The 21,205-nt window shown below is 39.3% G+C and overlaps 1 protein-coding gene across 1 annotated transcript in view; it reads right to left on the reverse strand.

The window, feature by feature from the left end:
- Positions 1-21,205, reverse strand: part of LOC133533678 (dynein regulatory complex protein 11-like) — a 49,531-nt gene that overhangs the window by 22,370 nt on the left and 5,956 nt on the right. The window contains exons 5-12 of the mRNA XM_061872703.1: positions 18,215-18,456; positions 16,950-17,075; positions 12,527-12,644; positions 11,041-11,189; positions 9,362-9,512; positions 8,767-8,934; positions 7,986-8,143; positions 7,145-7,295 (exon numbers count right to left, since the gene is read on the reverse strand). Of these exons, the coding sequence (XP_061728687.1) occupies positions 7,145-7,295; positions 7,986-8,143; positions 8,767-8,934; positions 9,362-9,512; positions 11,041-11,189; positions 12,527-12,644; positions 16,950-17,075; positions 18,215-18,456 (1,263 nt within the window). The remainder of the gene's footprint in view (positions 1-7,144; positions 7,296-7,985; positions 8,144-8,766; positions 8,935-9,361; positions 9,513-11,040; positions 11,190-12,526; positions 12,645-16,949; positions 17,076-18,214; positions 18,457-21,205) is intronic.

Consider the following 21,205-nt stretch of genomic DNA (forward strand, 5'->3'; position numbering starts at 1 on the left):
AAATCATTAAAGTTTACATTTAACAATATACATAATGGATTTTTATTTATAGTATTTAAAAGAACGGTTTACACCAATTACACTTGCAATTTATGGATATTAATTAACACACTCATACATAAGTAACAGTGTAGAAATTATTCTTTAACTCTTCACTCATTCATACTCTCACAGTAAGCGAGGCATCTGGACGCTAGTTTAGACCAGGGATAAGTAAATATATCTACTTGTAGATCGTTACTCAGAAGTCCGTTCAACGTGTTGATCATATCACACAATGGTGAGTGGCGGCGAGCCGCGGCAGCACGCGATCCTGCGCTGTTTGACAGCTGCAGGTAGAGGCGCTAGCGGGATCTGTTCGAAGGAACAATAATGCGGTTCAGGATGTTGTGCAGTTCCATGCTATTGATTATGTTTCGGAGCACCTTACAGGACGTAATCAACCGCACGTTTGCTTCTACGCACCCCGAGCGAATTAAAGCCCAATATATACAGATGATTACTATAACTAGCTTATATCTAAAATAGGCCCTTGAGGCATTGTACCAAGAATGCTGCATTTCCTCGTTGTATCGTAATACTGATAAGTTGTGTCACGGTCACTAGTTACGTCACCCAGACGTTTCACGATTTCTCCAAAAAACTTGTGTGCGCTGGGACCCCATGGACCTAGAGTTCCAACGCCAAATGGTAAAAAATGGTACTCTCTACCGAGGCTCTTATATTTATTACGTTTCAAAATTTCGGTGCTTCCCGCCGCTGCGCCCGCACGACATTAGACATTAGTCCGTTGGAGGTGGGACGGTTCCAGTGTGTCTATACGCAGGTGGCATCCCACACTAACATTCGTCCCAAGCTCCAAGGAACTAAGGACACCCCATCAGGCCTCTTGCCATCATCCCTGATAATGCCAGTCGGCTCAAGAAGAGCAGGCGCATTGATGATGGCAAGAGATCGACGGATTATGTCATTAAGCGACGCATATCTTGAAAAACGACCTGCACTTTTTTGACAAGATAATCCATGGTGTCCCAGTCGGGCCACGTCCGTGCCACAAGAGCATATTTATATGTGGCGTATAGTCGCCAGTCTTAGGGAGGTCGGATCCAATGTTTACATTTTAATACAAAAAATATATAATTCCTATATTTCAGTTCTTGTAATTTTTAATAAAGAAAACGTCTTATTTTTATAATGGTTTTACTTGTAACACATTATCAGTTATAATTATTTTATTTTATTTTATTTATTAGTCATAACTTATATGATTAAAAACATACGATCAAGTAAGATTATTAAGAATTGAACCCAGAAGAAGACTACTATGAATACCATAATAGGCCTCAATTTTGTGACTGAGTATATGATGAACTACCTTATCAAACGCCTTCGAAAAGTCTGTGAATATGGCATCTACCTGATCTTGCGTAGCATAAAAGTTGCACAAATAATGCTTATAATCTAAAAGGCTAGAAACTGTGGACCTATTACTAACAAAACCATGCTGTTGATCGGCTAAAAATGACTCTGTGGACCTATTACTAACAAAACCATGCTGTTGATCGGCTAAAAATGACTCTGTGGACCTATTACTAACAAAACCATGCTGTTGATCGGCTAAAAATGACTCTGTGGACCTATTACTAACAAAACCATGCTGTTGATCGGCTAAAAATGACTTATCAAATATTTTTACAGATTTGTTTTCAAATTAGTTTTGCAGGTTGTGTTGACATATTTAATTAGTACGGAGACGGGGTAGCAAATCATTCTTCGAGGCTCGATAACGAAAATTTCTTTGGAACAGGAGTGGTCGTTTCTCCATACAAACGTACTCGTCTGTTTCCTCCGTGGTTTTTGAAGCTAGAGCAATGATATTTTGAAAACAGATTAATACTATCAATATCTGACGACCGGTCTGACCTCGTGGGTAGTGAGTGTAGTGACCCTGCCTATGAAGCCGATGGTCCCGGGTTCAAATCCTGGTAAGGGCATTTATTCGTGTGATGAGCATGGATATTTGTTCCTGAGTCATGGGTGTTTTCTATGTATTTAAGTATTTATATATTATATATATATCGTTGTCTAAGTACCCTCAACACAAGCCTTATTGAGCTTACTGTGGGACTTAGTCAATTTGTGTAATAATGTCCTATAATATTTATTTATTTATTTATTTTAATATCTGTGTCGGTCAGTTTTGTTTTTTTTTATATATTTTGTTTGTTTTAGGCGCTAGAGTTCTTCAAACATGCCCAAAAACGACCTAATTGACTATGCCGCAAAGAGAGGCGTGGTATTTAAAACTGAGTTAGTAATTTCATTTTGTAATATTTGTTACAACTTCGCCCTAGTAAAGAACCTAGAAAGAGACGGAATATTTAGCCATTTGAGGGTAGATGAAAACATTACACGATTAGGTAATGGTAGGTTAAATCCAGAACGATGATGAGGGACAGATCCAGGCAGTTTTCTATTTGGTTGGTTAACTGATATATGTTTGAAGTAAGTACCCTAAAATGTAATAACACATACACATACATGATATTTGTTTAATTAACTTTTTTGAATGATTCACGGTTAGTTTCACTAAACTTAAATTTATCGGGATATGGAAAAACCAAAAGGTATATAAAAAAAATTGGCTAAATGCGTGTCGGGCCATCCTCAGAGGAGGGTTTCGTAGTTACCATGCTGTCAGAACAGGCCAAACGGGGGCTATAATTAAGTATCATGCACATTACACGCATAAGGAACGAAGGGAGTACCTTCGCAGCGCTTTGTATATGCGCTGCGTAATTTGCTGGTTTGAGAGCGTTTAGTCGCCTACCTTAGACGCACCAATAGAGATCAGACAGCTATTCTGTTAGAATTCTGTATTAGTTCATAATGAATCTTATTCCGTGCTCAATAGAGTAGTAATTCAATAAACGCTACCTATGCGGCTTGACCATTTTTTCATAGTGGCACGCGCCTTTGCCGTTTTTAAACAATAGATAAGACGATAATCCGTAGAAGCTCACGGAGGAAAATAGAAACTATATGTACGTCTTTTCACTGAGAAGAGAAGATTTATTGAAATAACTCAAAAACAGCTAGACTGATCATGTTCACTATAAATAGTTTTCATTGAAAGTATTTGTGAAGCTATTGTTTCATGATTATTATTTTTTTCATATTAATAAAGGGACACTTTTTTTTTAGGAGCGAAAATTTCCGAAAGCATATCTTTATCAAAAACTGGTTTTTCAAAACCCTTTATTGTTTTGAAAGAGCTATCCAACGACACCCCACACTATGGGATCAGAGATTTAAAAAATTGCAATTGCAGCTTTCTTGCACTAACGATCACGGAGCAAAGCCGTGGACGGACGGACAGACGGGCATGGCGAAACTACGAGTATAAGGTTTTGTAGGTGACTACGAAACCCTAAATACGTAAGGTTGAAATATACAAAAGTTAATCACGGTCCAAATCCCGGTTGATTTAAGTATTATTTAATTACCTAAAGAAATAGATTATAGTGTAAACCCTCTTGATTTGGACTCAAATTATTTATTTAGACAAATATTTTGCTAATAGGCTTACTTTACGTCGGACAGTCTGCGAAAAAAAGCGTATTGATATCTTTTTTTTTTCGACAAAAACTTAATGTAGGCGTACAGTCAAGATCATAATCGTATGACATGTATAATTTTGAAAATACGTTACCGTTGACAAAACACGATCGAAAATTTTTGCTACAGGATGTAACAAACAAAATGAATATAATTACGACAATCATTCATTGATAAATAATAGCGATATAGTTACGGAAAATTATTGGTTACACGAGCATAACTCAAGCTGCACCCACCATGAAATTACGTACATTTTTAACAATTTCCATATATTTCGAAAATGTATCCGCATCAGAAAAATACGTGGCGACATGGAACTCTCTAGAAACTTGCGAGAACCCGCCCTTACCTTACAAAAAGGAAATTCCATTTGAAGTTCAAGTCGAAATATATAATAACAGCCAAGGAGTAAGTTATCTTCGAGGTCGTGCAGAATTGAAAGAAGATATTAAAGAAGATAAGAATCATGGGTCACTGTCATTTGGTTATGAAACTCAAAATGGCGTTGAGAAGATTTTTGAATTAGATAAACTAAAATGTCATAGTTTCGTAGCGAAAGCGATTTTCAATGCGTTGAGGATTCCTTTTACTAAAAAGTGCATGTTGAAAAAAGGGATATATAATATAAATAGGGTAGATATTAATAACCTGGAACATGCGATTCATGGTAACAGTGCGGGGAAGTATGGTGTGTACGTGGCAATTTTAGCGATCAATACTGAGACGCACACGATGGCTTGTTGGAAGGCAAGGATTAATGTGCAACCGGCTAAGAAATAGTACATTGTGCAACGAGGGGGGTAAGTGGAATTTTGCAGACGAGATCCATGCATTAAAGACTCGAGTTTGCAATATTCTTACCCCCGGAGTTACACACAATGTTTTTCATCACGCTTGTGAAGAAAAAAACTAAAGGAGGGTGGGCTAATGGGCCCATTTGACCAGTAAGGGCAAGCGGTATGTCACCGGATAGGTTATTCTTAATTGTAAAACTTTTACTATGGCAGGTAGGGAAATCTTTGTGTGAAAAAAGTTATCGCCGCAAAAAGTAGTGTGAGTTGAAACGTGACTAGTACTTATATATGTAGTTTTTTTTTCGATACTAAGTTCCTGTGCCGCAGATCATGGAGGCTTTGTTACTGTCGATGATTTTGTGTTAGGATACTTTAGTTTTTTATTCCTTTTTTTATGTTTTATTGAGTCATTTTTTTTAAACAGAGATTTAATATGTCTCGCTATACAAAAAATAGAGTGTATAATAAAACCATTCCGATATTATGTCGCTTAATCTTATTGGCCAGTGTCCATACAATACTGCCCATCTTCCTTTTAAGCGAAATAATTCTTAAATACGGTGATATTTCAAACATTCGGCCACCGTATTGTCATTCTTTGACAGGCATCGAAGGCACAGACCTATCCGGCATTCAGCTACAATTGAAAATTCTTTAAAAATATTTTAAACGACTATTATTGATTGATTAATTTATCAAATTAAATATTTTTTTAACAATAAATAAATAAAATAAATAAATAAATATTATAGGACATTATTACACAAATTGACTAAGTCCCACAGTAAGCTCAATAAGGCTTGTGTTGAGGGTACTTAGACAACGATATATATAATATATAATTATTTATAAATACTTAAATACATAGAAAACACCCATGACTCAGGAACAAATATCCATGCTCATCACACGAATAAATGCCCTTACCAGGATTTGAACCCGGGACCATCAGCTTCGTAGGCAGGGTCACTACCCACTAGGCCAAACCGGTCGTCAACAACCAAACAAACATAAATTATAAACGTCAGTATTTTAAAAATAAAACTCATTTATACCTACTTATTTCTTATGAATTAGCGACACAATTAAAGAAAAAGCTATAACTCCCTCGGAAGTTATAGCTTTTTTTCCACAATACATAATTCCCGCGGGAACAATACATCCTTCAGTATCCCTGCATGAAATATGATCTTTTTCGAGCAAGTGTGATGAAAACAATATGAATATTTTGTTGCGTTGTGTAGAAATTGATGTTATGGCTCTACACAATGGGCCATCAGGGTAGTGGTATGGCGATGGGATGGCCACGGCCAGTGATGGTGCGTACGCATCTACACGTGGCCCATTCCATAATGCGTGCTCTCGACCATCGCATGGCCATCTCGCTGGTCCATCGTGTAGAGGAGCCATCAACGTCGCATGGCAAACAAGCTTAAGGCCCGTCTGATGGTAAGCAGTCTCCGTAACCTATGTACGCCTGCAACTCCAGAAATGTTACATGCGCGTTGCCAACCCTAACACTACGCACCCTCGTTGAGCTCTTGAACTCTGGCAACCTTACTCACCGGCAGAAACACAACACTATAAGTATGGTCTAGTGTTTTTTGGCTGCAGTTTTAAATCGTGTAATTTTGAATCAACATTATCATAATTTTCTGTGTATAATACTAATAAATGACATAAATAATGAGACCATCACTTGTTTGTATTCCAATCTACCAGTTTACATGACAACTGTTATTTTACCGTATTTATTCAAGACTAACAAAATTAGTACTCAAGCCCGTGCACGGCCGCGTGGTGATTTCATTCGTCATTCCAGTACACTGATATAACACCAGAGAGCTGATAAATGCAGGCTTTAAAAGGAGGTCCATTGTTCAAAGAACCGGTTCGCATGGAGAGCAATTACATCGGCCATGATCCTATGATAAATCCATCCAGCATATCGCCGTCCACCTTAAGTGGCTTTGGGACGCGGACTACTGGCGGATCTTCCTCCAAATTGAAAGATACGTTATCTCCACATCATGCTTAAATAACACAACTGTAAGCCCCCCATCTCCTCCTTTATCAGTTCCTCATTCATGAGGATCGCGACCACTTGGTTCTACAACTCCTATGATTTGTCTCCATCGGTCTCCATCTCCCGTAGCCCTCGCCGTTTGATGGAGTATGCCTGAGGTACTCTTTTAGACCATCAAATCATATAGTTGGTGGGGAACCTGAGATCTTTCACCTTCCAGTTTTCCGAGCACGATCACTTTTTCTTAACTGTCATTACCTCTACGCATAACATGGCCATATAAAAGGACTATTACCTAAGAGAATTTGAAATAGAGGTATATTGTCAAAGAAAACTTTGCAGCGACGTAACTTTACTGCCATCTTTCGACACATAAAGCCATTTGACTTTGATCCTTATTCTTTCACAGATATATGTTCAATTTGTTAAATATCAAAAAGTGGCGCCATCTAATAGATCAAAGGCCAATGGTATAGCAGTATCGTTTCGAGCGATGGCGCCATAACCTTGAGCTAGTGCCCGGTAAGATGGCGCCACTTTTTGATATTTAACAAATTGAACACATATCAGTGAAATAATAAGGATCAAAGTCAAATGGCGTTCCAAGAGTTTGAATTAAGTGTCGAAAGATGGCAGTAAATTTACGTCGCTACAAAGTTTGCTTTGATAGTACACCTATATTTCAAATTTTCCCTGCTATTACCTTTAAACCGTCGAGCATATCGCCGTCCACCTTAAGTGGCTTGGGGAGCCGGACCGGTGGCGGTTTCTTTCGCGGCTTCATCGACGGGTATTTCTGACCCATCGTCTTGAATTGCAGCTTGTGCGCTTCCACGAGCAATTTCAACTCCAATCTGATATACACAAGTCATAGAAATTTATAGAAATTATCAAAACCCGTGTACAGGAAATCGCAGAGGAGCGTAGGAACTTATTTGCAAGGGGATCAATTATTTCTGCAGCTTACCTGTACATGTTCTTGTACAAGCTATATTAGGTTTTAGATAAAGTATATTTATATTTAAGGTGGTTAAAAGTTAGATACATAAGTGCCTGTTCAAGAATAGGAATTGCCAAACCCTTTATAAAGGGCTCATCTCAAAATTATCAAAGTTTGACAAAATAGTTGTCACATCACATACCTACAGATCAGACGCTGTCCGTATTAATAAAATCATGAGGCCCTTAACATCTTTACTTCCCTCATTTCCTGATTTTCACTTATCCCCCTCGTTGCACAATGTGCTATCTTGTCATTCTTACCGATAGTGCCTGTATTGCAATTAAAGGTGTTTCTTCCCCGGCAGAAAAAGTGGGGTGTTACATGGTTGACGCCAATATCTGGCTTTCTGTGGCAGCGGTTTTTTTACGTGAAAGCAAGTTTCCTTGCGGTGAAACTTAGGTATGTTTGAAGAGTATCAGCTTTTTTCAAAAATAATATAAGGCATTTTTAGCATAAAATCGATTTTTTTAGCATATAGAGTAGGGTTTTTTTTATTTTAATTTAATACTTATGTCTTATGTTCTATGTGAAATAATCATACCTCATAAGCTCGTCCACATATCGCCTGCATTCCACATGTAGGTGGTTCATCACGTCCTCACTCATGATGGAACGGATAAAACCATACACCACCTCGCCATCCAGCTCAGGCTGGAAGCTATCGTAGACGGACCAGCAGCCGTTGTAGCGCTGGAAAACCTGAAAAATTGTTACAGTTTTAATAAATAAAAAACAGGGCTCTATTACTATATGTAATGCCGCATTTACATTCAGCCGAAGTAAGCAGGGAAGTGGGCAGGACGAGGGTGTGAACCGGATACTTCTCATGGCACTGCAATGAGGGCTACCATTTTTGAGCTCATCAATTGGCGCCACTCTAGATGGTCCAGAAAAGCAGCTCTCAAAATTCTGCTATGTTTATTAAAAAAGTATTGGTGTTTGAACTTCTCAATTTGCCATTTTTTCCGCCTTAGTAGAGTAATAATACCTGATGAAATCCTCCATATGATGCGACTGCACACCATGTATCCCGGGTCATTTAGCGGGTTACACTTCAACTTGTGTTCCTGTTCGGCCAGTTTCCTGACAGTCCCTTTATGAGCTTCACCTTTGTTGCTAAGTAAATAGTAATTACCTGATGTAAGATTCTTTATTCTTTATTTCATTGTAGTCATGTCGATATGATGCGACTGCATCATCTTGTAACCCGGGTCACTCAGCGGGTTACATTTCAACTTGTGTTGCTGTTCGGCGAATTTCCTGTCCGCCTCTCTCTAGGCCTTAGCTTAGCTTAGATTTGTTTATTTGTCCTAACTAAATACCTGATGCAAGTCTTCCATATGATGCGACTGCATCATCTTGTAACCCGGGTCGTTCAGCGGGTTACATTTCAGCTTGTGTTCCTGTTCAGCCAGTTTCTTCTCTGTCTCTTTCTGAGCTTTAGCTCTGTTGATGGCATCGAATTTCGCTTGCTTCTTCTCTGCTTTCAACTGAATATAAAAGAATTTTTAAATAATTATATATTATAAGACGATTAGAAATGAGACCACCGTATTGTTTGGTAGGGGTCGCCTACCACAAAAATGGGGAAAGGCGACACGCGAGCCACAGCTGGTTGCAAGTGGCGAGGTCAAGAAAGTCTTGGGCGGTTTTTTTTTATACCACGTCAATGGCAAACAAGAATATAGCCTGCCTGAGGGTAAGCAGTCACCGCAGCCTATGGAGCTCCCTGGGCATAGCTCATTCCAAAGCCAGAACGTCCACGGGAGAAAATTCCTCTTAACCTGCACAGTGTGCAACCATTTAGGTTCTAGGGTGTGACGATGAACTCCCTGCGAGCGGTGCAGTGATAGAAAGCGGCTGTGGGCATCAGTCGAACAATTCTTCAGGGCTTCAGAGGAAGCGTGTGTCAATTACCATTTCCTTGGTCTTCCCTTTGGTAGCAGCAGCCAGTTTCTCGTCTGCCTCGATCTTCTCCGCTACGGTGGGGTACTGCCCTCGTATCACCAGGATGGTGCCGCCTTCAGCATCATAAGGATAGTCGGGGAAGAAACCGTATCCGTACAACCTATATAATAAAGAAAAGGGTCTTATACCCTACATACAAAAACTTACTAGGGAATGCAAATCGGCTATAACCGTAATAATAAAATTTCATAACCTATTATTGGAAACTTGAATAACCGGTTACTGTTATTTTCGGTTATTTATTTATAAGTTTTATAACTTAAGTTCTATGAATTGATCTTCTAATGACTACAAAATCTTGCCTTTTATGGCTGTGACGCCTGTGAGCCTGTGACTATAATTTTTGTCATTCGTGTAACGAACAGCATCCTAAGTACGCTGGCGCAGCGCTTGGAATCGCCCCTAAAAAATTTTAGCCAAGCGGTACGTGCAGCTACACTCACCCGTTCCTGTTCCGCCGCGAAACTTATAAATGTTATCAAATCTTTTGTTTTGTCAATTAACTGTAATACTAACTCTACATATATAAGTCATTGTTACTTAACCCTATGGATGTCAAGTTCGAAATAAATATTTCAATTCAATTTAATAACCGAAACCGGTTATGAAGTTTGGTCGGTTATTTTAAACATTGTATAGCTGGGTGCGTAGCCAAGATGCCAATAGTTTCTGATGCCAATTGTTGCCATGAATCTAGTATTAAACTGGATTAGACGTGGGAAGATGGGGGAAATTAGCGAACGAGGTGGTCTTCTGAACTTTTGGTAGAAGTAGCAGAAAAAGCGCTATGATTTTTTGCCCTTGTCAAAGTCGCACTTTTACTTTCTGCGTACTTCCATAGAATTCCTAAGTGACATTTTTTTTTGTTGCCCGCTGTTTATATGGTAGGGAACAATGAATATCTTGGTTGCTCGGTTGGCAGAGCGCTGGAGTATCGATCCAGAGGCCGTGAGTTCAAATATCACCCAAAGCAGTAATTTTTCCGCTTTTAAATTTATTCTAAGCTTAACATTGAACCCGACCAAATACTTAAGTTGTGTTTTGTGTGTTGTGAGAAATCTTTTTTTTTTGTCGCATTTATTTATTTATTTTAAACTTTATTGCACAATAAAAATAAGTACAAATGGCGGACTTGATGCCTAATAACATCACGCATCGCATATGTCGCAAATGTCGCATTGTATATGTTCTGTCCCTCAAGTGCGCACGTGTATGGCTCGTGTATACCAAGTCTATGCCCGAAGCCAACGATATGCTAAGGTCTCTATCGCACTAATATGGAAATTACAAAACCAATTATTATCTACAAGTTCAAATATCTCGCAACACAATCCAACTCAACAAAACTCAACCAGGGCCCATGGTCGCCCGTACTCAATGCGGGGACCATGGGTTCAACACAGCTCAATCACAAAAATAACACCGGGTCTCTAAACTGAGCATCACCATGATGCCGAACCCGGTATCGTATAAATCATAACAGCCTCTCAAAATGTCACCGCGGACACAGGGTCGCCCGTATCATTAGCGAGGGCCCTGTGTCTTCAATCGACACTTATAAACCTTTCAAAAAAAATATGGAAATGTTATTTTAATACAGTTTACTTAAACAGAGAATACAAACATACCATTCTTTAAACCACTCCCGAATATGATCAGTGATGTCATCTATCTGTACGTCTCTCTTCAACATGATCAGCCTAGTGCTCTCTTTGTCCAGCTCTTCCATATAAGTCTGTCTCGTTCTCTTGTTGATACGTCGTCGCAATGAGTATAACTGAAATTATGTTTATGGATAACAAAACTAGCTTCATAAGGACCTTCAAGAAAGCGGCGTACTCCTATTTTAAAAGCCGGCAACGCAGTGACAACCCCTCTGGTGTTGCGGGTGTTCATGGGCGACGGTAGTCGCTTATTAATAGGGGATTCGTCTGCTCATTTGCCTCCATTTTTTTAAATCATAATTCAGCAATTATGATCCCGTAGAGTAGAGTGCAAACTGTGAAAACATATCCAAACCATTGACATATATCTAAGGACGGGCCTTACGGGCACTGAGAATGGCGCTTGTACATTGGTGTCACTCTCGAATTCGAGCTAATCGTGCAGTCTAACGGAACTAGTTGTGCCCAATCGCGCGCGTGGTGCGAACTCATCTACCAATCGCGTTGCGGCGTTAGACTGCACAATTGGCTCGAATTCGTGTGCGTGACACCGCTGTACTGGCCCCATTCTTATTGTCCCTAAGGCCCGTCCTTAGATATATATGTCAATGATCCAAACTAAGTGATCCAACTTTTGTCACCTTCCCCCCCGCCGATTGATGCAGTTATTATTGTTCTAAAAAAACATTGAATTATTATAGCTATGGTAAACTTATATTAATTAAACTTAAATTATATTAATTATATAATTATATTTACCATAAGAAAAATTAAAAACTTAATTACATCTCATACAAAAAGCTACACTCCGTCACATTTTTTGGGGTCAAAACAAGACAACGAAAATAATTTTGACCCAAGCAATAACTTAACGCCTCGGTCACCCAAGCGATTTGGATTCAGCAAAGAAACATCGGTACAAATTAACCTTTAACCGCTACTTCCCCGCCGAGTTTCTTGCCGGTCCCATATTGGGATAGCCTCCTACAATTTAGGAGGGATTTAAATCTTCTCGGGTCTGAGGTGTAGGGTTAGAGCCGGCGTAGCTTTATTTAACGTTCATAAGCGCATTGTGATATGCCTACTTGGAAAATAAACTATCTTTACTTTTATTTTAATTTTCTTTCCTATTCTGAGGAGCTATTGACGACTGGTTTGGCCTAGTGGGTAGTGACCCTGCCTACGAAGCTAATGGTCCCGGGTTCAAATCCTGGTAAGGGCATGTATTTGTGTGATGAACATGGATATTTGTTCCTGAGTCATGGGTATTTTCTATGTATTTAAGTATTTATAAATATTTATATATTATATATATCGTTGTCTAAGTACCCTCAACACAAGCCTTATTGAGCTTACTGTGGGCACAGATCATATAATACTAGTCTGTGGGACTTAGTCAATTTGTGTAATGATGTCCCATAATATTTATTTATTTATTTAATGGCCTTACTTTCTTGGTTTCTTCTTTGAGGTCCATTTGACCCTCGCGCCAGGGGTCCGGAACTATGCCCAACAAAACATTCCTCTTATGGTCTTGCACTCTTTGCCTCTTGATTTCCATAAACCGTCTAGAAATAAACAAAATACATTTTATTTTCTTAATCTTAAATATACTCCGAATTTTATGAAATATTCTTTTCGGTTTGGGTTCCAAATGTTCCAATCTGTTAAAGCAAGGGTCTCTAAACCGGGGGGGGGGGGGGGGGGGGGGGGGGCAAATCTGGCCCACGAGGCGTTCCAATCCGGCCCGCGGATACGGCGGACACCCAACGTGACAACCCACGGTCCGGCCCGTGGGAGGTTGCCAAATGGATCCCAGGCTCTAGGCGGATTAGCGGCCCGTGCGAAAGTTTCTGAGGTGTAATATGGCCCTCAGGTAAAAAAGTTTGGAGATCCCTCTGTGCTAAGAGGCTGTCAATACCTAAATTATATATTTTTATATTTTATCTCTGACACGTAGAGACTTATACATCTCTAAAGAATTTTAGTATTTTATGGTTTTATTTTTTTATCATAGTTTTTTTTTTTGTGTAATTTGACATTTAGAGACAGTATACATCTCTAATAAAGTATTTATTATTTCATAGATTCGATATTTGTAATTGTTTTTTTTTTATTTATTGTTTGTAAAAATGGACATGTAAAAGTGCCCCTGTGGCCTATTTGCTGAATAAATGTTTGATATTTGATATTTGATAAAGCGCGCACACTGTCTATTAGTATCGGAGTAAATGAGATAGCACTGTCGCATGTTACTGGGCCTGGGCAAGGGAATAATAAGAAAAATATTTAAATAAAAAAAAGTGGATTATTAGTGTAATATTTAACTCGAGCACGGTTTAGATATAAATGTTTTGAAATTGTGATTTTAATTGCAGACCCATAAGTAAAAACAATAAAGACATAAAACCGTTTAATTGTGATTTTAAGACCAATCTTTGCAATTATTTTCTATCGAGCCCATTTCGTTCAATCATGTATCGAGTACAACCACGGTCTTTGAAATATAATTAATATGAACATATATTTTTCTGAGTTGACTAAAACAAATAGTCTTTCTTAAAAAACTGTTTAAGTAACATCAATTTCAAGGACATTGGGTGTTGACAGCCTCTTAAACAAAAGCCTTTGTTTATTTTATGGAGAGGCGTGTGTCAATCAATCAATCAATCAATCAATCATTTATTATGTCAAAGCAACCATGTTGTTAAAAAGCAACTATCGTAATAGTATTGAGGTTTAACTTTATATCACAGCTTATTCGAAGTACAATCTGCCACGCCGGTGGCAAAAAAAACCAGATCTCCGAATGGGCTGTTTCATGAATTTGAACCATATAAATAGGATGGTAAAATTGTTTTTTAAACGGCTTGTCCCCGTTCACTTATGACTGCGTTTTTAGCAGGTAGCAGAAGTAGTCGCTGCATAAAGGAAACAATACCTTTTGTTTAACAGATTAAGGCCAGAGACCAAAAAAGTCATTTCATACTATACATATACTTATATGATCCTGGATCCCAATAGTAACATTACATGCCTAAGGCAGTAAAGGAATGTCTCAGATTACTATAAGTAATTGTCGCCCGAGACGAATCCGAGACGATCCATTGTGATCTGATGATTTCTTATTTAAGCGCGCGGTTGTTTTATGCGATAAACGCAGCTTTAAACGCAATGCGTTTGCCACACACCATTTTACATCAGATAATGAAATGACCATTTAGTACAATGTTTTACGCGGTAAGCGCATTGTCATTATTCCAACATTCCGTTGATCGCATGCGTTCAACGCTGCAGTTTATCGCATAAAAAATCGCGCGCTTTAAAGGCGATTTTTCTGCTCGATGGGGCCGGAAAGCGGCAATATTGTTTAGGGCCTAAAGTTGACGCTTTCCGGCCGGAAGGCAGAATAAGCTTTTCTTTTCTTTTTTTTTATACTACGTCGTAGGTAGCAAACAAGCATACGGCCCGCCTGATGGTAAGCAGTCTCCGTAGCCTATGTACGCCTGCAACTCCAGAGGAGTTACATGCGCCTTGCCGACCCTAAACCCCCCTCGTTGAGCTCTGGCAACCTTACTCACCGGCAGGAACACAACACTATGAGTAGGGTCTAGTGTTATTTGGCTACGGTTTTCTGTAAGGTGGAGATACTTCCCCAGTTGGGCTCTGCTCTAGATCTGGAATGACATCCACTGGCTGTGCCCTACCACACAAAGCGAGATGAAATTCACAATGCCCATACCTCTCTTTTGGACGTAGTTTAAGGACGTACCCGGGTCCAAAAAATTCTAAAATTATTTTTTGTTAAAAAGCATTGATATTTAAAAAGACCATTTACCGAATTTTGTTCCAAATAATAATATATGGCTGTTATAAATTCTACTCTATAGAGACCTATTCAAGTTCAAATTTAAACAAATAATTCGTAAAAGGTTAAAATCATTTCAATTTTGTTTTTTTATTGGCCTCTGGGATCCAGCTACACCTACTACCTACCTATAAATTCTTTGAATGGTACTCGCGGCTGCAGTCCTCAGCGGCTCCGGGGCTAGCTCCACATTTGGCCAGAGCTGCCAGATCGTATAATTCGATACCAATTTCGTATAATCGAACTGATTATCGTATCTATTATGTATAGGTAGTCGTTCGGTATAATTGTATACGAAAAATCACGAATGGTTATTTCGTATTTCTATATCAGACGGGACGGATTGCCTACGATAACTACGATAAGGTGACGGTTTGAGTGGTTTTTAGGGTTCCGTATTTTCTCTTAAACTCACCATTTGATCGGTTTGGTGTTCTATATGATGGGTGTTATTATGTGAGACACTATGTGAGACGTGTTTAAGTTTTTGTGCTGTGTTTCGGCGCTACTTATTAAGAGATTTTAGTTACTACTTACTAAATGAATGAATGAAATTTATTCCAGAAAATTATTTCCATATACATTATATATTTACACATTACAAAAAGAAGAAGAATAATAAATTAAATTAAAATAAAATTAAATCAAATTAAATAACATCCTAAAATTTAAATAAATATAAGTCGTTTTTTGAGTAAGTACTAAAAAAATCCGGTATAATCGTTTTCGTATAATGAAAAATGAAAAAAAATGAAAAATGAAAAATATCTTTATTATCTATTTACAAACATATAGTAAGCATTTGCTGGGGCCTCTCTTTAGGCTTACAAAGCCTGTGTTGAGACGTCCCGCTCTTCCACAACCGTAATTACTTGTAGTTACATTATATTACAAAATTACAGACATTTTTTTTTTTTTTTTAGGTATTTATATATATTTATTACATATATTTTTAATGTTTAGGATAGGAGTGTGTTCATGTGTGTATGTGTGTGTGTGTGTGTGTGTGTTTGTGTGTGTGTGTGTGTGTGTAAGCGTGCGTGCGCTTGGGAATACACTCTTTACCAGTTGGAGTAGTCGCTCCGTCTCATGATAATTTTTTGCCTGAAGCCATTTTGGAATAACTGTTTTACAGTGATGGTAATTTTTTCCATATATGTTGAGATACCTATTTATTACATTATACAGGTGATTTGATAATTTGTAAAATTGTCTTCTTGCAAATATGGTTCTAGTCTTATTATTCACAACAACATCTTTCCTTCTTCTATTTTCTGTACTAGAATCATATGGCAAGGATCTATGTACTTTTAAAACTGTGGACATTATATATAGTTGCCTAACAGTTAGGAGGTTAGATATGGTGTACAGTCTTTCTGTGGAGAATCTTCGTTTTTTAAAATACATTACTTTAATCAAGCCACGCTGTGATCGTTCTACCTGAATATATTTGGTTTTTGCTGCCCCTCCCCAAACCGGTATGCAATATCTCAATACTGATTGAACCAAAGATATATAAATTTCTTTTAAAAGGTCTCTACTGGATATCTTTGATTCAGAGTTCGTTCATGGTACAACCTCTCTTAATGTTTTGAAAATCCAAGTCAGTTTACGTAGTCGTCCAGAAACATGTTCGAGGTGTGGATACCAGGAGAGGCGCTGGTCTAGAAATATACCTAGATATTTGGTGGTCGTTACCTTTTTGATAATAGGACAGGTACAGTTTCCTATGCTAGGGGTATTGCAACAGCACAATAATGCAATCGAATTTCGTAGAATTTTTTGACGTTGGACTGTATAATCAAGATTAATGTACTGGCAGCCCTGCATTTGGCTGTTTAGTCTCTCATATAATAAATACAGCCTTTTTTTTTCTTTAAAAGCCTCTAGGATCTGGCCATGCCTATATACTACCTATGTCAAGACATTTCCTTCAGTAGAAAAAAGCGCCAAATTTAAAAAATGTAGGCGCGAAAACACGACAAACTTGTTGGACCGGCTATACCTATAAACCCTTTGAATGATACTCGCGGCTGATATCCTCAGGGGCTCCGGGGCTGGCTCCACATTTGACGCGAAGTACGTTCGTCTCCGTATGCATTTGGCTGTGTAGTCTCTCACATAATACTGCCTGAAACGTACCAATTATAATAATAATTTAGCCTGTACAGTGCGTAAATTCCATACGAGCGAATATTTAAGGTCGGTTTATGCCTACTGACATTGAGCGTGCCAGACACGTGCCGTGGTAGACACCGACAGACACCGTTTTTATTCACATCTAGCAGAAGCGTGCCGTGTCAGACATCGACAGACACCGACACAGGTTCCGGTGCCCTATTCACACTGACCGGCAGATAGCCACAGACCTGTACAGACATGCACCGCGGAGACAAAATATTCTTTCCGCGCATACTGGCCGGGCACGGCCCGTGTCTGTCGGCGTCTGCGCGGCCGTGTTACGATAGATATAAATTTGTTAATAGAAACTGTATAGAATAATATTTTTTTGTCTGCCACGGCACGTGTCTGGCACGCTCAATGTCTGTAGATATAAACTGACCTTTATACGATGGTTAGCATAGGGCCTAAGAAGTACACCATCTGACCTTCCAACCCAGAGGGGAAACTAGGCCTTATTGGGACTAGTCCGGTTTCTTCACAATGTATTCCTTCACCGAAAAGGGCCACATCAAATTGAGTAAGAATATTTTTAATCATGTATCCAGAGAGGGAAATGGGGCCTGCATTTATACCGAAAGGCGGTTTCGGGGCGGTCGTCCCCTTCCATCCTTTCGTCATCATTTCATCGGTTTCGGCCTCATTCTACGGTTAACACAAGTCATACCGAGACAAGCTGGCAGGAATTTTGACATCCCACACCGTGCAAGTGTTTTTTTAACCTTTTGAACGCCACGCCGTACGCGGCGCGTAATCGTGAACCTTGTCGGTACGCATGAGGGTTGATATTGGGCTGTAGTCGCGCGCGTCATATGACGTCTTTGGCGGTCAAAAGGTTAAACGTCAAACTTCTATGAAATTATGACGTTTACTTAACACTTCCGCAGGCTGGGCTATTAAAATAGCTGCCAAATTAGTTTGGTGTGACTCTATGCGTTTTTTGCCAAGAGACTATTAACAGAGGGCCTACCGCGAACCACGTTCGACGTGTTACCTCTCTGTCGCGCTTGTAAATTCGTACGTAAGTGTGACAGGGAGACAACACGTCGAACGTGGTTCGCGGTAAGCCCTCTGAGACCAAGGCCTTACCTGTATCGTTCGTGTGCTTGGATGATGGTAGCTCTTACGTATTCCTCAGGCACGATAACAGACTCGCTCTTCGAGGGAACTGCAACATGCAAATATACAGCGTGTATTTTTAATACAACCACATAATCAAAGGGTAGTTTAGGCTTTAATGAACACACTTTCATAGGTTTTATAAAAAAAAATACGACTTTTAGTTTTCCATTATAAAAGAATTCAGCAAGCAAATCACTACTTTGTTTTAACTCAAAACGTCGCATCAAATAGAATTTGAAATAGAGGCGGATGGTCAAAGTAAACTTTGTGGCTACAGGAAATTTACTGCCATCTTTTTTTGGTTTCGCGGCATCTTACCGAGCGATGGCGCCGTACCTTTGGCCTATGCTCGAGTTGATGACGCCACTTTTTGATACCTATGTAACAAATTTAACACATATCAGTGAAGTAATAAGAATCAACGTCAAATGGCGTTTTAAAAGTTTTAATCATGTCTCGAAACTAACTAACTAACTGCTTTGGCTCAGCGATCCAAAACGAATCTTGGCCTCCGAAACGAGAGAACGCCACCTGTCCCGATCCAGCGCGGTTTCCTGCCATGAATTGGCATTCAGCCGACGCAGGTCCGCCTCCACGACATCACACCAGCGGTACCTGGGGCGCCCGATCGGGCGACGGCCGGTTGGTCGCCCCAAGTACGCTTCCTTGACTACGCGATCCTCCCCCATTCTGAGTAGGTGGCCCCATGTCTCGAAAGATGGCAGTAAATTTATCGTGGCTACAGAGTTTACTTTGACAATCCGCCTCTATTTAAAATTCTCTTTGGTCGCATTAATGACGTGACGTCACAACTGGCACAATGATCACGATGCACTAAATACATGGCCGCTCGATAAAAAATCAAAAATGAATTATGCTGTTGTGGTTAAGAGTAAATTAAAAAGCGCTGATGGCTTAGCGGTAAGAGCATGCGACTTGCAATCCGGAGGTCGCGGGTTCAAACCCGGGCTCGTACCAATGAGTTTTTCGGAACTTATGTACGAAATATCATTTGATATTTACCAGTCGCTTTTCGGTGAAGGAAAACATCGTGAGGGAACCGGACTAATCCCAACCAGGCCTAGTTTACCCTCTGGGTTGGAAGGTCAGATGGCAGTCGCTTTCGTAAAAACTAGTGCCTACGCCAAATCTTAGGATTAGTTGTCAAGCGGACCCCAGGCTCCCATGAGCCGTGGCAATATGCCGGGACAACGCGAGGAAGAAGAAGGAGGTCAAGAGTAAATTAAAATATCCTTTCAGAATCATTTCAATACCACTAAAACCTACGTCTCGTTTAAATTTGTGGTTATATTTTACTTTTTAGTTAGTTAAGAACATCCATTAATAATTAGTTTTTAAGATTAACTAACAAGATTGTATGGGCTCTGTCTGAAATAAATGTTTTTATTTATTTATTTATTATTATATCAAAAATACACATGTAGATAAGTAAGGATCCAGGTATAACGCATGAACAATTTCTGATAGTGTGAAAATTTCAAGTTTGCAAAACTTATACCTATATAAATTCATTGCTGGGCGTAGTTCTAAATATTTAGGAACCATTCACATATATCTAAGGACGGGCCTTATGGGCACTAAGAATGGTACTAGTTCAGCAGTGTCACTCACGAATTCGAGCCAATCGTGCAGTCTAACGCAACTACCTAGTTGCGATTGCGACCAATAGCGCGCGTGATGCTCATCAACTAATCGCGTTGTGACGTAAGATTGCACGATTGGCTCAAATTCGTGTGCGTGACACCGCTGAACTTGCCCCATTCTTATTGCCCGTAAAGCCAGCCTTAGATATATCGTCGCTATACTTACTCAACCTCGTATCTATATATTAGATACATATATCAGATACGAGGTTGAGTAAGAATAGCGACGATAAGTCAATGTTAGGAACAGAAAATTAATGACCAGCTCATACCTACAGCCTCTTCGCTGCTTAATTGCCGATTATACAACGCGCTAGTCGATTTGTGTACCTGTACAGACAAGATTATACTGGAATGAAATAATTTAGCACGTTTACGTCTTCGAGCAACGCCGCCAACGCCGGAAAGGGAGTCGGCTTTTGCACTATTTCCCCTCTGCCGAAGCACATGCCCAACTGGGCACTTAATTACTGGACTGTTGTACAAATAAAGCATTCTGACTCTCATAAACATATTTAAATAGTACATACATACATACATATAATCACGCCTATTTCCCGAAGAGGTAGGCAGAGACCACGGATTTCCACTTGCTACAATCCTGACATACCTCTTTCGCTTCCTTCACTTTCATGACATTCCTCATACACGCTCGTCGGTTTAGGGTGCTCTTGACCTGGCCTTTCTTCAGGACTTCCCCAATTTGATCAGAGAAAGTCCGCCGAGGTCTACCCCTTCCAGCTCCCTCTTCTACTTCTCCCTTATACACTCTCTTTGTTAACCTTCTTTCACTCATTCTTTCCACGTGTCCAAACCATCTCAACATACCTTTCTCAATTTTTGTCACTACATCTTCGTTCAGTCCACACTTTTCCCATCACACTGTTCCTAATTCTATCTTATAATTTTACACCACACACACTTTTTTAAATAGTAAACGCCCCTATGATGAGACTGACACCAGTAATGAGATGGTATAGAAAAATCTTGTAAAACAAGTATTTACCATCAAGTGTTTAAACGCTGGCAAAATTGTACCATAAACAAGATCCAAAGAGCTGCTTAAGTTTAATTTTTCATTGATATTTGTAAGTTTGAAAATTAATGGCGCCACACATCCCATGACTGGGGCAAAAAACCAGTTTTAATTTGTTAATAATATTGAAACCAATTGCAGTAGCTTTTATTATATACATTGAAAACATAAAGGACGAAAAGGACATTCAACTTTTAACGCATATCGCGCCTAGACACCTATAGGTGTTATGGCGGACGCTGTCAAAGTAACCTTCAC

Source organism: Cydia pomonella, unplaced genomic scaffold (genome assembly GCF_033807575.1).
Source record: "Cydia pomonella isolate Wapato2018A unplaced genomic scaffold, ilCydPomo1 PGA_scaffold_199, whole genome shotgun sequence".
Taxonomy (NCBI): Eukaryota; Metazoa; Arthropoda; class Insecta; order Lepidoptera; family Tortricidae; genus Cydia; species Cydia pomonella.